The 17175-nt window shown below is 40.1% G+C and overlaps 2 protein-coding genes across 4 annotated transcripts in view; one reads left to right on the plus strand and one right to left on the minus strand.

The window, feature by feature from the left end:
* The window catches only part of LOC120540566 (midasin-like), a 31465-nt gene extending 16850 nt beyond the window's left edge, over positions 1–14615 (minus strand). The window contains exon 1 of the mRNA XM_039771406.1: positions 14525–14615. The gene's annotated coding sequence lies outside the window, so the exon portion shown is untranslated. The remainder of the gene's footprint in view (positions 1–14524) is intronic.
* LOC120540567 (coiled-coil domain-containing protein 60-like) overlaps positions 1–17175 on the plus strand; it is a 109570-nt gene that overhangs the window by 4505 nt on the left and 87890 nt on the right. For all 3 annotated transcript variants that reach the window (XR_005635820.1, XM_039771408.1, XM_039771407.1), the window contains exons 2-3: positions 7331–7417; positions 15453–15532. Coding sequence is in view for 2 of the 3 variants with exons in the window: in XM_039771408.1 (XP_039627342.1) it covers positions 7331–7417; positions 15453–15532 (167 nt within the window). In the remaining variant the exon portion in view is untranslated. The remainder of the gene's footprint in view (positions 1–7330; positions 7418–15452; positions 15533–17175) is intronic.

Genomic DNA, 17175 nt, shown 5'->3' on the forward strand with positions numbered 1-17175 from the left:
CCTTCCATCCATTTTTAAATATCATTTTTGGGTACCCTTGGGCACATGGCAGGAACTAACCGAGGTCTCAGTTTCCATCTTTCCATGTAAGCATTCATCCATGAGTGTTCTCATCCTTAACAGTCAAGAATGGGAAATCACAGCGTTTTCTAGAAAACCAAGCACTAGGCATAGGTCATTAACAAGCCTTGGATGGGATGCCGGCAACACTCAGTTGCTCACTCAGAGATCAGTTTTTTGGACTGTCTTAGTGACAATAGGTGCAAGACAAGCACTAACCCAGGATGGGATGCCAACTGTTTGCAGCATACTCAGATTCTGGCGGGGTTAAATTCCAACCTTCCATCCATTTAGTCTTTCATCACTTTTCTGAACCCAGTTAGTGAGGTTTGAATTGATACAGGACCTATCCCAGTAGCTCAGGACTAGGCACAGGTAGGGACCAACCTTGGAGGGGATTGGTGGCGCCATGTAGCACACATTCTTTTATAAAGGGTCCCCTTCCATCCATTTGTCAGTTATGTGCTCCCAGCTGGTCTGGGTCAGAGGAGCCCAAAGCCTATTCCAGCAGTATTGTGCATAAAGTAGGGACCCACCCTGAATGACATGCCAATCTTTTCCCCTCCAAATTCCATCCATTTTTAGAACTGGGCACAAGGTAGGAGCCAACTGCAGATGCTCAAGCTTGAGTTTAACAAGATGTGAAGATTCCATCAACGTGGACATGGGAAAAAATGCAAAATCAACAGCTGCCATCAATTTCAATAAAAAAAAAATGATTTCTTAGGTTGACAGCTATCCAGACAACTCGGGGACAGAAGAGCAAGAAGATGGGGAGCAGGTGGGTACCATAAAGTGCTCATCGCTTTCAATGAACTGCCTTAGAGGGGGGGTACTTTGAGCCTTATTTTGTATTTTTTAATATTTATGTTAACATTCCATAAGGTCATTTCTTGCTCAGTGAGCTGCACAAAGTCCCAACTTCATCAGAACAAGCAGACGTTCACAAGTGGAGTGTGGTGATGGGGGTCAGCCATCTAAAGGAAAGGACCCCTGTATTCAGACGCCAAGATGTCAGCTCTGTGAAGAAGAGGTTAAATTCATCCAGTTTGATATATCGCTCAAACGGATTTCATATTGTTCTTGTATGGCTGCCAGTGCGCTCCATTCTGGCCTCATCACGGAAGACTTAGAAAACCTCATTTCGAAGCCAGAATGATTTTCTTCCAATTCAATTCCCTGAGGCGGTCATGAAAACAGAAGTGATGATGATTTTTTTTGGTCAGTGTTCGTTGCCGATGATAGCATATCTTGTTCTGTACAATATTGGTATAATAGAAAAGAACATCTCTGTGCTGCAGCGGGTGGTGTACCACAGGAACAGCTGGACAATTTCTTTCATGTTTTAATTGCTTATCCATTTTCTGAGACCCCCTTTTTCCATAAGAAAATTGTGGGGGTTCAGAGTCTAAGTCAGCAGCATCAGCTAAAAGACAGGAACCAACCCTGGATGCATCCATACCCAATTCACCTAACCAACACGCCTCTGGGAACTAGGGTGACCCTGCAGAAAATCCCACTTGTACACTGGGAGAGCTTAAAAAAAGTCCCTGAACCCAGGACTCTGAAACTGTGAGGCAGCAGCACTACTTCCAAATGAATGCCTCAAGCAGGTGGCTGGTGCCAGTGCCAGTGTGCACAAAGGTGACACCGTTTGATCTGCAGGACTCTGTGCAGTGGCCTCACCAATGCACGCACAGCTCTTGCTGGTAGCTTTTCTCCTGTTCAGTTTGACAGTCTGCTGCTGTTTTTCTGCACTCTCTGCTTCTTTGCTACTGCAGCAGCCATAGGCCGACTCTGGCCTAAGCCTTAAAACTGGCATGTAAAGTGGGACAAACATTCTGCTGGGTTCATGGAGATGAAGAGTTAATATGGAGAAAGGGGATACAAGCAGTACTCGTGACTGAGATTTGATATCCGTATAGATCCAATGGCCTTTCACTTTCCTCTGCCTTGGCCCAAAGTGACATATGCCTGTTGAAATGTATTTGCAGTGATGGAAGTGGTGAGAGTTTAGCAGATCACCAGAAGCTAGCTGTGTCTGTGCAAAGTAACAGCAGATGGGTGTTTCCTACCAAATGTCTCTAACAACTGTACTTAAGACCACTGCGGTAATGTGCTTTAGCAAGCTTACACGTTAGTGTCCAGTACCTGATATATCTCGTGCAGGATATCAAATATGTGTGGAAGAAGTGAGATTCAGGTAGCTTTTTCCATAAAACCATATTTTTGTCACGTAACTTGGGTAGAGATGGCAAGAAGACAATGTAGTTTATATGTGCGGAATGTGAGCAATTTGATAAGTAGGCAGAAACAGTAGGAGCATGTCAGCTTATTATAGTGGGGAGAGCGCAATCTGCACAAGGCTAGTGGCCTGTTGGGGGAGAGAGAGAGCGAAATAGACGGGTATGAAAGGCACTATGACTTTAAAGACACTTTATCATAGATTGATTTAATTTCAAATTTTAGAAGCTAAAAAAGAATGTAAAAAGTGCCTTTAAAGTCCTTGGGGTCTGGTAACATGGTATGGTTTGACTCATTTACAAAAGCTCCTGGTGGTTTTTCCATTCACTGATGGCGCAAACTCGTTTGTCATGCAATTGTGGTGTAGTAGCATTGCGTAATAGGAAAAGGGCTACCTGTGGGGAGTTTCACTTGTGTCTCATTGGGCTTTCCTGTGGCCATTCCTTCAATATCCCACACTGTCTACATTAGGTCACCTGCAGACATTAAATAGCCATGGAATTGGTGAGTGCAGGTATAAGTGTGCCTTGTGCATTCTTTCCAGGGATTACTTTCTACCTTGTGCCCACTGCTGAGTGAGGTTTTAGCCCTCCCATAGGCATATCAAACCTGCATAATTCATTCAGGTGGCTCTGGGTGCGAAGCTGCAGCCAACCATGGGTGGGGCACCAGGCCATTGCTGGTCCTGTTACAGTATGTTATACAGCTACATGGATGTGTTTCTATTTATTTATATGTGTATGTACAGTATGTGTGATATTTATATATATGTATAAAAGACACTATACAATAAATAGATGGATAGATATGAATAGTATTATGTGATAGATAGACAGATTGATAGATATGAAAGACTTTTTCTAGCAGTTGGATATGAAAGGCACAACATAATAAATAGATCCATCCACCTCGACTACAATTAGCCCTAGATTGTAGGCTGATTGGTCCTAAAACATGTCATATTAATTTTTAGGCTCATTTCCATGAGCTCATGCTGCTACAGTATTTTACTTTAGGCTGTTTGCTTTTTCCATATGTAAACCTTTCAGTGTCTCTTCTTTTCCATACATGTTCCTCCAGCATCCAGGTGGAGGCTGCAGACACTTCATGATAACATGGTGAAACCTGAGCTCCAGTGTCGACACTCACACTGGCAGGAGCTCATGAACCATAATGATTAGGACCATCCCCACCCATTATGTGGACTCTTCTGTCTTCTACCATCTGGCAAATGGTATTGGAGTTTCCACTCCGTTTCTGCATAAGTGAATAATACTTTCATACCACAGGCCATCAGAATTCTCAATGCACAAAAATGTCTAGTTCCTGTTTTTTCAGTGTCATTCCAGTATACTACCTCATTTTATGTTTTATATACTTATCATAACGCACTTTGAACTTTTTCATAAGCACCTGCACTTTATCTTTTGTTTACTGTCACAATAGGCATAACCTTATACTCATCACTCACACAGTGTGATTCAATGCTGCCAGTTGCAATATGGAAGGTTTAAATCCCTTTCACACTATACTGTTACATTGTTGTATTGTCTGTTTATGGTATTGTCTGTGTCGCACCTTGTTTTAAGTTGCTATATCTTGCACCGGGGCTCATGGAGATACGCTGTCTCGTCTCACTGTGTACGTATACACAGTCACTGATGACTTTAACTTGACCTACTGCAGCCCAAAAATGACTGCACACAACAGGAACTGAAGTTCACTGGGCATCTGTCACGCCACAAGTTTGCATGATCTCCCTCTCTGTTTGGTGGTTTTTTATCCCACACTGATAAATTTGCGCTAGTTAAGTTTATTGATGATTCCTGACCCTGGGTCCATGAGAATGTGTTGGCCCTACAATGAGTTGGTTCTGGCCATGTATCGAGTGCTGAGGGGATAGGCACCAGCCCTACATAACCTAGAATTAGATGAAGTGCTATGTTATATTATGTTTTCTATTTGAAGTCTGCAGTCAAGGTAACACAATGTGTGTTTTTGCATGTGTGCAGGGGGAGGTTGCCTGTTTAAGCAGTGACAACTACTTTGCACATTCCACTGTTACTGATAATTATAAAGTGTGTCTAAGGAAGACTAGCTGGACAATAAACCCCTCAGTCAGCCCCTATGCATAAACACTGGGTATTATGAAGGTGGCAGGTGTGCACAATACGTGTGAAGGGAATTACTGGAAACAGAAGGAAATTGCTGCTTCCGCATACTGGGTGGATGAGCTGTAGGCTTCTGAAGTGAAACAGGATCGGTAAACAGAACATCTACAATGTCAAAAAAATCAAGCATAGAGAAAGCCTGTGAGAAAAAGGTCCTGCACTGTCTATAGTGACCACTGTAAGGTGTCAGATCAGCATTAGAGGAAACTAAACATCACAACTTACAACAATCAGTGTCTGTGAGCAGGGATGACGGTGGGAGCTATATTCCTATACTTTCTTGTAGTTGTTGCACAGTCTGAGGTTAAAACCATTTTTTTCTTGTCCAAATTTAATCTATCAATTCGGAACATTTCATCTTTTACCTAGATAGAAAGACAGAAAGCACTTTAATTGTGGGAAATTTGGCTTTTTACAGAAGCCCAATAAACAAATATTAATATATTATGACAAGCAACAACCACCTTCTTAAATACACACCAAAATGACCTGGATAAAGAAAAAAAGAAGTCACAATCATAGAGAGGCATCAGACACAAAAATAAGAATTTCAATTGTGACAGTAAATTTGAACTTTTACATGTTCATTTACTTGCATTTCCTATATAAGAACCCTAAAGAATGTAACAACCTCAAAATATATATCAATCATATAAAAAATAGTTATTTTTAGTTAATTGTGATATATAGTTATTGTCTGATTAATTATGAAACTATGTTTTGTCATTACATCTTTTAATAACAAAGCATCTATCACTTTACTTTTCAGGTTCATCCGTTTGTTGAACCCATTTTTTCCACCACAGGATTGTTGGTAGTTGTGGTCTATCCCAGCACTACCAGTTAACAAGCGCATACACACACACACACACACACAGACACAGAGTTTGCCGGGATCACCTGTCGTGTGTGTCTTTGAATTGTATAAAGAAACTGATGTCCCTGCAGGAAAATCACATAAAATAAGGAAAGCAGCAAATATATGCAGAAAACTGGGCATTAAATCAGAATCCAGCCTCTCTGAGACAGCAGCACATAAACTAAGCATGTCTGACTAGTCCAGACCTCCACAGCGTCCTGTCATTCCTTTGTGACTTTATTATATGTCGACAGATATTACATGTGAGGTTTCCTCTCGAGTCTAGGTGATAGTTCTATCTGCAGATGTTATTTGGGTGGTCCTCAATTAGGCCTGGACATTATAATGTGCTGTAACAGACTGAGAAACACCAAGTATATATCTCTACAGAACGCTCTACTCTGATCTCCAAGGAGGTAGAATGATAATTAGTTTTGGCTTTTAGGGCAGGGAGTTGGATGGGTCTCTGCCTCTTTATTATCCATTAGTGGATGTTACAAGTGAGGTTTCCACTCAGGTCTGGCTGACAATTCCAGCTGTAGATGTTATTTGGGAGGTTTTCAGTTAAGACAAAACTTTGCAAAGGTGCTGTAACAGATTGATGTACAAACTAAATAACGATTCATGCAATAGCAAATAGTAACTAATGGCAACACTCTAATTTAAGTTGATATTAAAACTGACCAGTTTACTTTGCCATTGTTGGAAATACCTGCCAGACAACAAATGCAAACTGAGAACAAGGCATGGCTACACTCATGCTATTTCCCTGCAGTGTGTATCGGCAATGGCCGTGGCACTGCTTTTTTTGATTCCTGGTAGGGCTTGTCAAAGTACCCATCCCACCCCCCCACCGGATTGGCTACAGCTGCTCAAGCATCATCCCCCCCCCTCCTAGCCTAGCATTAGAAGACCTGGCATCATAGCTGTCAGCCCACTCGGCCTATAGCAGCTACAATACTGAGAGAAAAATAACCTTTATGGTTCGGCCTGGAAGAGGGAATCAGCTCTATCATATGTCACACACACTTTTAAATTAATATAAAAAAGAGAGAAATTCACATAGTGGAATATTGCAGAATTTCTCTACAGAACTAGGGGAATAGTGGTGCTCTATTGTTTCACAGGTCCAAAGATTTGGATTCAGTAGAGGTTTAGAGAGTCATCAGAATGCTTCATGTATAGAATCTGCTCATCTGCCAACCCTCAAAGTACCCATGTTGGCCTTCTCTTCAAGACATGCAGGTTGATTGTTGACTCTAAAGCCAGCCAGATGTGAGGAGGTCTGGGTGTGCGTTAAGGTTTGCCTGTGTAGGATTGCCATCGCATCCATCCTAGATTTTTTCTAGTATTCAGTGCTGTCAGAATGATCTCCTGCTTCTTGCAGCCCTGTAACCAGAGTATTGGTCCTGAAATTTGGATTGATAATAAAATATAAAGGGTCTACGTTGGCTCAGCATTATGCTGCTTCACAGCAATTGGGACATGGGTTCAGTTTCAGCTGCCTGCACATTCTCCTTTTGCTTGTGTGGGTTTTTCCTTCATGTAATCTTGCAACATCCTATGATTGTGCATTTTAGTGAGTGTACCTTGCAGTAAACTGGCTCCTTCTCCCCATGACCGTGTAAAAGAATAAGTAGACTTACAAAGTAATGGAAAAGTTCAGGAAAGAGTTCACTCTTCTATCAGCTTCACATTTGATTTTTTTTTTTGTTCTGTCTTTGGACACCTTTGGTCAATAGTTTTTTGTTTGTATATACTGTAAAAAATAATTTTGCCATCCTTAGCTATTTTACTCATTTTTCATTTTATTAATAAAAATTTGATCAAGTAGTTAATAGAGTAAATACATGAAACTGTGTGAACAGCTAACTAGAGACCTCAGGTTTGAAATTGGTTGAATTTCAATCCAGCAGCCCCCTTGTTCTCAAACTAATCTTGGCTGACACAAGAGACAGTCTTGTAAAAAAAGCTTTTCCCATTTTTCTGATAACAGGTGAGAAATGAAGACCCTTCTCTTCAAAGAGAGCCTTTGGCACAAGAGAGCGCAGCAGCAACATCTCAGAGGAGTGTGAAGAATGAGGTAATTCTGACTCACCAAGGCCACGCTGCTCAAATGGTGTAATACAGATTGAACAAGGCGGTGCAGCCTGCATCATTTCAGTGTTCAGGAATGAGACAATGGCATTTGAATTACATGCAGCTGCTTTAACAATGTCATAATACTCCGATGATGTTGTTCCAGGCAGGAATGCAGCTGTTGAGGAGCACAAGGGGATAATATGGCACCTTGTTTTGTCTTAGACAAGCAGGCAGAAAGCTAGACTGGCATACAAAGTAGGAGTGTTTGGCAAAGCACTGGCTGTACGAGAATGACACCATGGAGATTCAGATGCTGAAGTAGCAGTCAATTCATGGTGCTGTTTAAGCAGAATCATGTGGGCTCGGCGGCCATTTGTTATTTGAACCATGCTAATGTCTCTAAATGAAGTAACTCTTCTAGGATGAATACTTTATTGCTCTATTAGGAGCGTTGACTTGAGAAGTAAAGATGTCACACATACACCTACTAGGCACTGAATTAGAAACCTAAATAGCTTTTATATAAATAGTAACTTTTTAACAAAAAATAGAGGACCAGACTATTCCAGCACTAGCTTAGTGGTGACTCAGAAGTCATCTGACATGTTATGTGATCTTATCCCACCTCTTTAAGCTTCTAAGATTTAATCATTCAAATCCTTTTAATTGCAGACTTTTATCTTCAGTGTTGTGAAAGCTAAAGGGCACTTCATAGAAGATCTTAGTGTTAGAACTTTGCTGTGGCTTTGACTCTGGGATGTTTCTTGGATGAACTGAATAACCTGTATCCTAAATAATATTAAGATCCACTATTAAAATATATGCTTGTCTCAGTAATCCATGTCAGTTTAGAATGAGGATCATGCAGCATTATTGGAGTGATATATCATAGATAGGCCTCTGTAGTGTAACATTGGGGTTAATATACATAGTCTGTACCATATTTTAATATAAAAACATACATCCATCTAAATCATTGGTACCATTCATTACTAAGATTGCGCATCCTATCTATTTTATGTTGCATGTATATGTATAATTAGTATCTGTTTTTTAATTATATGGAATTTAAAAAATATACCCATACAAAGCACACCATTTAATAACTGGATCATTGCCCTGAAGATGTATAACCTCTTTAATAAAATACATTCATCAACCATAACATAAAATATACAGCTGTCTAAGCAATGCATGCCCTTTATTGTTAGGGTCATTAAATACTGCAGTGTGATAGGCAGCAATATTACACTCCTATATACAGCAATTACAGTATACCCTTATGATTGATATATAACCATATCTTAATTTAATTCTTACATAATTTTAAACAAAACATCAATCTCAATAATCCATACCACTCTTTACTATAGGGTTATGCATTATTATTTTAAATGGTGTATCTTATTTAACCAATTTAATATATAATACTCTGTATCACGTGTAATATAAAAACATATAATTCCATCCATAGTGTTTCATACACTTTATGGCCACAAGTTTTTGCTTACCTGATCTCCACATGTATATTAGATTGTTGGACATCTTGTTCTAAATCTAGGGGCATTAATATTGAATTGGCCCCCAGTTTGTGGCTGTTAAAGCCTCCATTTTTCTTTCCAGAAGATTTTGGAGTATGTCTGTTGGTATTTGTGCCCATTCATCCAAAGGAGTATATGAGAGGTCAGGTGTTGATGTCAGATGAAAAGACCTGGCTCATAATTGGTGTTCCAATTCAGGAGTTTTGAGGTCATGACTTTCTGCAGGTCACTCGAGTTCCTCCACAACAAACTTGTCAAACCATGTCTTTGAGGATCTGGGGCTCAGTTGTTTTGGAAGAGAAAAGGGCCCTCTGTAACCGTTCCCACAAAATTTGAAGCATGCAATCATCTAAAATGTTTTTATATGCTGTGGCATTAAGTGTACCTTTCACTAGAACCAAGGGGCCAAGCCCAAGTCTTTTTTCCTCCTCCACCAAACTTAACAGTAGGCACCATGCGGACTAGAAGGTCCTGGCATCCTCCAAACACAGATTCATCCATCAGACTGCCAGATGGTGAAACGTGAATCGTCGCTCCAGAGAATGCAGTTCCACTGCTGCAGAGTACAATGGTGGCATGCTTTACACCACTGCAAACAGTACTTGGCATCACTCATAGTGATCTTAGGCTTATGTGGAGCTGCTTGGCCATGGAATCTCAATTCATGAAGCAGTTTGGAACTCCGTTGTGAGTGATGCCACAGAGGATAGGCGATTTTAATGAGTTTGTGGTTCAACACTATGAGTTTGTATGGTCTACCACTTCTTGGGTTGTTTCTCAACCACTTACACTTACATACAGTACAGTTGACCAGGGCAGATTCAGCAGAGCATAATGTTAATGTACTAACTTGTGGCAAGGGTGGCATCCTATGACAGTGTCACTGTCACTGCGAATGTCACTGATCTGTTCAGCAATGACCCCTTCTACTACCAGTGTTTGACAATAGAAATTGCATGGTTAAGTCCTTGATTTGTTGGGCCGAAACACCGGAACTTAGTCATTTGAAGGAGGTCTCCACATACTTTTTGGCCATATAGTGTCAACTGTATAATGTAAAGTATACCCATACAATACATTCCATCTGCTACAATGTAAAATATACATCAAAGTAATCCAAACCATTTACTGTTAAAGTCACATTATACTACAGTGTAATATGGAGCAATATTCCACACCAGAATTATTTAGAGTGTAGAAATATGGTAATAGGATAACCTGCAATATATTTAACATACAAAATATACCTTAATCTCAATAATTTGGGTGTGTATCCATTACTCAAATAATTAGACATACAGTATATAAACAAAAAACCTGTGTGTGTGTTTGGAGAAGTCTGGTCTGCTTACGCTCAACTACAGCCACTAAATAACACATGCATGCACTTTGAGATTTTTCCAGCACTTACATCTAACCTCTCACTACGATAAACCTGTGTGCAGCAAACACCGCCATGCAACAACAACGTCATGCTAATGGCACAGATTAAGAGACACAACGTTGAAACGAATCAACCATCATGGCTCAACAATGTGCAAGTGAAACACCTCAGCAACGGAGGGTAAGGCTTGAAGTTTTCACTAAAAACATTGTCTATCTGGAGGTATTTTCTTGAAACAAAGATTTATAGGACTCATATGCCAGTGATACGGCTAAGATATGGTATCGCCAGTGTCTTCTTATGAGAGCCAGTGCAGCAGCAAGCAGAGGTGGGTCCACGTCCTCTTCACTGGGTAATTCTTAAGACGTAGCTGACGACTCTCCAAGGTTGTGAATATAGTAAAACTGCCTGGGAGTCTTAAGGTCCTGAGGAACACACACAGCTTGTTTATTATATATAACCTGTGCAGTGTCAACCCATTAGACAATCTGTGTTATATGTAAGGTAGAAAACACCGAACATAAGAAATTTGACAAATGAGAGGAGTCCATCAAGCCTGTTTATTTAGCCAATAGCTATGCCATCCCAATCTATCATCCAGATACTTCTTAAAGCTTGTTAAGGTTTCTCCTTCTACTACATGACTCGTTAGGTTATTACAGATTCCCACTAGTACTGTTGAATTGTGCCACTGCCAAGCTGACACACTGTACAAAGTGACTCATGATGAAATTGTGTCCAGCTGATGTCTGAATGACGACCAGAATGACGCACAGTTAGGCTTTGGCTGGTTTTCCAATACTTCAGCCCAAATATTGTTATGATGCCTATAAGGTTCTTTACTGGGCTGGGTCCTTACATCATTTCCTAGCTGGGATATGGTTAGGAGACTTTGTACATCAAAGAATAAAAACACTCATTTTTCTGTTTATAGTGGAGATGCTGAGCATGTGCACATAGGAAATATGAAGGTTATTTTATGGAATCAATTACAGACAATGAACAGATTTCACACTTCTGTTGCTTCTCCTGAAGCTTTTGCATCACTGCACATGAAGTTTTCAACCAGGCCGACGCACAGGCATGCTGGCCATGCAGGATGATATCCACTTTAGGGTAGGAGAAGACAAATGCAGCTTTTATTGTGACTAATGGAGCTTCCAGGAATGTTTTTATTTTTGCAATGAAGGCTGAGCAGGCAATGGTCCTGGCTGCTTTAGCCATAGGCGGGACAGATTTGAAATGTGTGCTGTTGACTGTGTGTCTTAACAGAGTGCAGATTAATGGAAGTTGTAAACCTTAAGAATCCAGTGAGGGACCATGAAGTAAAACCTTCCAAACAGTCTCAGTTAGTTTATGATGATTTCCTTTATAAAGCATCATCCCAGTAGGTACTGCCCCATTACATTTTATCTTCCTTTTCAAGGTGGAATGCAGTACAGATAAAGTTTTGGGTCTTTCTATTCATCAATAAGCCGATAGGCAAACAATCAGTGCCATTTTTCTGCCCTACCCCAGAAGTCTGTTTTCTTATGGTTACCTATTAGCCTGAATCCATTTTGCCCATTTGAGGTCATGAAGCAATGTCCCACTGTGCATGGTGGCCTGGATGATTTGCATAAAGTAACAATATACTACAGGCCAAAATACTTTACTTTTATGCCTTCTTTCTATGCACTCCATTCATAAGAATAAGAATGCCTTTATTGTCAATGTATTTAGATACAACAAAATTGGAAAGCCTGTCCAGTATGGTGTCTTAATGCAAAACACTTTTTTAACACAGTTTAATAAAACCACACTTCTCACATCATACAATGCAAACACACCCACCCATAGACCCATACTAACACAAAGACTGTAGATGTGGCATTAACTTGGACCGTTAGTTGGGCTTGGAATTCAGTTAAGCCAGAATCAGAATCAGGGTGACATGTTATGATCTAATGTTAAGTATTAAGCCCAAACAACACTCACACAGAATAGTGTTCTGCTTCCATCCATTGGATGAAATAACATTATGCTACAAAAAATCAAAAATATTTCTGTGCATTGTGCCTCTCAAAGGTAACTCAGGATTCATGAGTGATGCTGAGAATTCAACCAAAATATAATGGCATGTGAACGAGAAACCATAAAGCCAGTTGTAGAACAAATTGAAACTGAAACATTAGTTGAATCACATGATGATGATGACGATCTGAATAGGTCATCAAATGCTGACAGGGATAATGAATCTGACGCATATGGTACTGCATGACTGAACCGCTGTGATATGTCTGGTGAATTCACAATGCAGCAACTATCGTTTCTTTCAGGGAAAATGTGAAAAGTCACTAAGTTTTGCGCTGAGGAAGCTTACAATAACACAATGGCCACGTCCATCATGTGAATCAGGCATTGACATTATGCTGAAGCACCAAAAAAAATGCATTGTGGAATGTGTGCAAAGAAACACACTTCTACGGTCCTGATTACAACATCATGCTGTGAATAGGTGACTGTTTCAAAACACTTCACATGACAATTGTGCACTAAATCTGCCTCAATAGAGCTGTAGACACAAGACATTCCCTTCTTACTGTATTCATATGGATGTTTTTGGTATTTTAATGCTTAGGTTACATATAATAACATGTTCTCTTGTTGAGTTTGTAACTATTTTTTCCAGGGGTAAGCATAACACTAAAGAGGTTAAAGAAAAGGGAGATTCCCAGTGAAAATTATGTAATCCTTAGATCAGCATATAATGTAGTACTACGCCATGTTAGCATAAACAACATAAAAACTCTCAACAACAGGAGACCATTCAGTCCATTAAGCTTTTTGTTTAGCTAATAGCTAAGCTGTCCCAATATTTCATCCAGACACGTCTTATAGAAAATCCAGGTTTCTGATTCAACTCCATGACTTGGGAATTTGCTCCAAATTCCCACAACTCTGCATAAAGATTTTCTCCCTAGCTTCAGTCTTAAGTGCACTTCCACATAATCAGCAGATTTGTGGGAGAAATGAATGACTGAAACTGTACACTGAAGAGAGTCTGTACTCATCTTGTTTTAACCCTCAAAGTGTTGTTGATTAGATTAAGTGATGGCGCTTCTTTGTTGTGTCCAAGGCATAAGTGTAGGCGACTTTGTATCAGCATACATCAAAGAATTTACCACAAATTCTAAATTGAAATTAAAGTGTTCAAGCCAGCTGTAGACCCCATGCAGTCATTTTCCGAATTCTGTGACTAAGATTCCACAGTTTCTTATATGGGCATACAATAAATTTACTATATAAGTTACATCAATTGAAAAATGATGAATGATCCTACTTTGATGTGTGTTCACGATTTTAGCCTGTGCAGGGCACCTCTTTGGCACTCCTTTATCAAATGTGGTGTTACATTACATACTAAGAACACTAACCAGCAGACCACTACAACTTTCCACTATTCTTGCTTCTCAGAAGAAATTGGTACCTCTGGAAGACTCCACTCTTCTTCTCTCATGTCCTCCATCCTTTTTAGAGCTGCTGTTGAACCCAATCATGGGAATGTAAAGAGAGCTACAGAACTACTGACAGACAGTGATGGAAGAGGCCCAATTAATTCTTTATGGATGAAATGTGACTAATTTGATAAAAGGTTAATAGATAGATAGATCTTGACAGAAACACAGGTCATGTGTGACTCTTTTGGAGAATACTGGGTACACTGGAGAAAGGATATTACTATCCCAACTACAAAAAGATGTGCAGAAGTCATACTGAAAAACTGGTTTTCACCCTCAAAGAGAATATATATATATATATATTTTTTTTTCATTTTAACTCTGGTGGCTGACAAACAGGACACCATCTAGTGCCTGAACCCTTTATATTTTTTGACCTTCTTACATCAATTTTAAGCACTATATGATAGATAGAACAAGGCTGTATATTAGACAGATGGATACAATAGATTTTCATGACTTCAGCCTCAACGCTGCAGAATATGACAAGCTCTATAAAGTGATCACATGAGCACTCATAGCTGGAAACTGGCTAGCCAATCACCTTGCCTCATGTTACAAGTGGTAAACTTATTCACATTCTCTTTTAAAATTGTGTATTTTTTATCTAAAGAACATTTTCTTAGCCTTCGTTTCCCTTTTTCACAAAGCCTAAGTATAACTATGGTGGTTCCGTGGCTTACCTTGTCAGATGAAAAGGCTGGTTGGCACTGTGCCCTCTCTTCTAACTGCACCTGAACTGTTTGCATCCAGTTGGCAGTGATGAAGGCCCGGCATGTATTCAGTCATGACCCGGTGTGCCTGCTGGTGTAAATCAATTACAGGTACTGTAACGCTGTCATTCGGAACAATTTGGCCAGCCTGAAATTTCACAGGTTGAATCAACAAATAAAAAATCAATTTCGTATGTATTTTAAAAAGGTATTGATTCCTTTGTGGTGCTGCTCCAAAAAAGCATAAATGAATAGAGCAAGACTGTAGTGTCTTGACTGTATATACATCTGTACATCTACGGAACCTCTGACATATACAGAAGCCTGCTAGGTTATTGACAGAACTTGCTCTGTGAAGATATTATCATGACATGCATTTAAAGAAAGCCATTTGGAAATGAGCTTCTCATATCAGACTGTAATGAATGACATTAAATCTGGTTTATGTAAAGATGAGTGAATGTCAGTAAATCCAGTAAAGTAAACCCTTCAAATGCACTGATTGCACAAGTAATTATGTATGATTGGCAGCCAGTACTGCTGGAAAGCTTTTAGGCAGGCCTATCTTCCTGCTGCGCTCCATGGGATTCTAAGTGCAAATGTATGTGTGTCTGTGTGAGTGAGTGTGTGTAGATACTGAAATATCTATCCATCTGTCTTCAGCTCTCCTTAATCCAGTTATCAGGCTTGACATATGATGGACTTGAAGTGGAATGCCAGTCCATCACGGGGCACACCCACACCATGCCAATGAACCTTAAGTACTGCAGCATTTCTTTAAAGTGTTGTTTTTTTTATTAATAAGAATTACCATTTGATTAATGAAAGCAGACTTTAAGGGCTTTGTAACATCACACTCTTGATTTTGAATCTGCACTCCCAATTTCTTTTTTTGCAGAGCTTATCAGCCCACCTTTCTTATCTGAAGAGCAGTGAAGATGAGAGGCAAACTCTGAGGAAACACTTATCAAGTACAAGGTCAGTAGTTCACCTCATGTTTTTGGCTCATAATGAGAATAAAACGTGTTTGGCAGATGTTGCATTAACAAGCTATAATGACTACTTTTATGATTTTTGCTGACCTTTGCCCTGAAGTTGTTTCTTTTTTTGTTGTGCTCACATCTTCTGATACACTGTTCAGATTTAAAGGGCTGTCAATTTCAGACTTGAACGGTGGCTTAAAAAGGGTTGCATTTACACATCTTTTTGCTTTTAGAATGTTTTCTAATATACACCAGTCGGCCACAACATTAAAACCACAAACAAATGAAGTGAATAACTTTGATTATCTTGTTTCAGTGGTTCCTGTCAGTGGTGGAATATATTAGACAGTAAGTGAAAATTCAGTACTTGAAGGTTAGTCGGAAGCAGGAAAAATAGGCAAGCATAAGGATCTGAGCGACTTTGACAAGAAAAAAATTGGGATGTCTAGATGATTGGGTCAAAGCATCTCCAAAAGGGCAGGTCTTATCGGGTGTTCACAGTAATCTGTGGTTAGTGCCAACCAAAAGTGATCCTTCAAAGGAGAAATGGTGAACCAGTGACAGGATCATGGGTACCCATGGCTCACTGATGCTTGTGGAAATGAAGAGTAGCCTGTCTGGTTCGATCCCAGAGAATAGCTACTGTAGCACAAATTGCTGAAAAGTTTAATGTTAGTCATGAGAGAAAGGTGTGAGAACACGCAGTGCCGTGTAGCTTGACCAGTCAGTGTCCATGCTGACTCCTGTCCACCACCAAAAGCACCTACAATGGGCACATGAGCACCTGAATTGGACCCTGAAGCAATGAATGAAACTTGCCTGGTCTGATGATTCACGTTTTCTTTGAGATTATGTGGAAGGTCTGGTGTCTGTGTGTGCGTGTGCCTCGTCTGGTGAAGAAATGGCAGCAGGTTGTACTTTGGGAAGATGGAAAGCCGGTGGAGGCAGTGTGATGCTCTGGGCAATGTTCTGCTGGAAACTCATGCATCCTGGCATTCATGTGGATGTTACTTTGACATGTACCATCTCCCTACAAGTTGTTGTAGACCGCACAAACCTCATCATTGCATCAGTATTTCCTGGTGGAAGTGGCCTCTCTCAGCAGGATTATGTGCCCTGCAGCATTGTTGAGGAATGGTCTAAGGAACTTGACAAAACGTACAAGGTCTGGCCTACAGATTCCTCTGATCTCAATCCAATCCAGCATCTGTGGTATGTCTCGGAAAAACAAGTCTAATACATGTAGGCCCCATCTTGCAACCTACAGGACTTAAAGGACCTGCTGCTAACGACTTGGTGCCATATACTGCTAGACACCTTCAGAGGTCTTGTGGGGTCCATGCCTCGATGGGTCAGTGCTGTTTTGACGGTACAAGGGAGGCCTACAAAAATATTAGGCAGGTGGTTTTAATGTTGTAACTGATTGTATATATGTTTGACAATCTGAGGTGATGTCACTTTTCATACTCACCCTGTGATTCTGAATTAGATATATGGCTGAATTTCACACTTGCCTATAGCCATAGTTTGTTCTTGTCTCTGAGGTTACTAGTAACATCACCATTATATTCCATCCATCCATTCCTGAACTCCCCTAACCCATTTGAAATGGAGCTCAGCCTGGTGGCCCTGTGAAGT

This window comes from Polypterus senegalus, chromosome 12, assembly GCF_016835505.1.
Source record: "Polypterus senegalus isolate Bchr_013 chromosome 12, ASM1683550v1, whole genome shotgun sequence".
Classification (NCBI taxonomy): Eukaryota; Metazoa; Chordata; class Cladistia; order Polypteriformes; family Polypteridae; genus Polypterus; species Polypterus senegalus.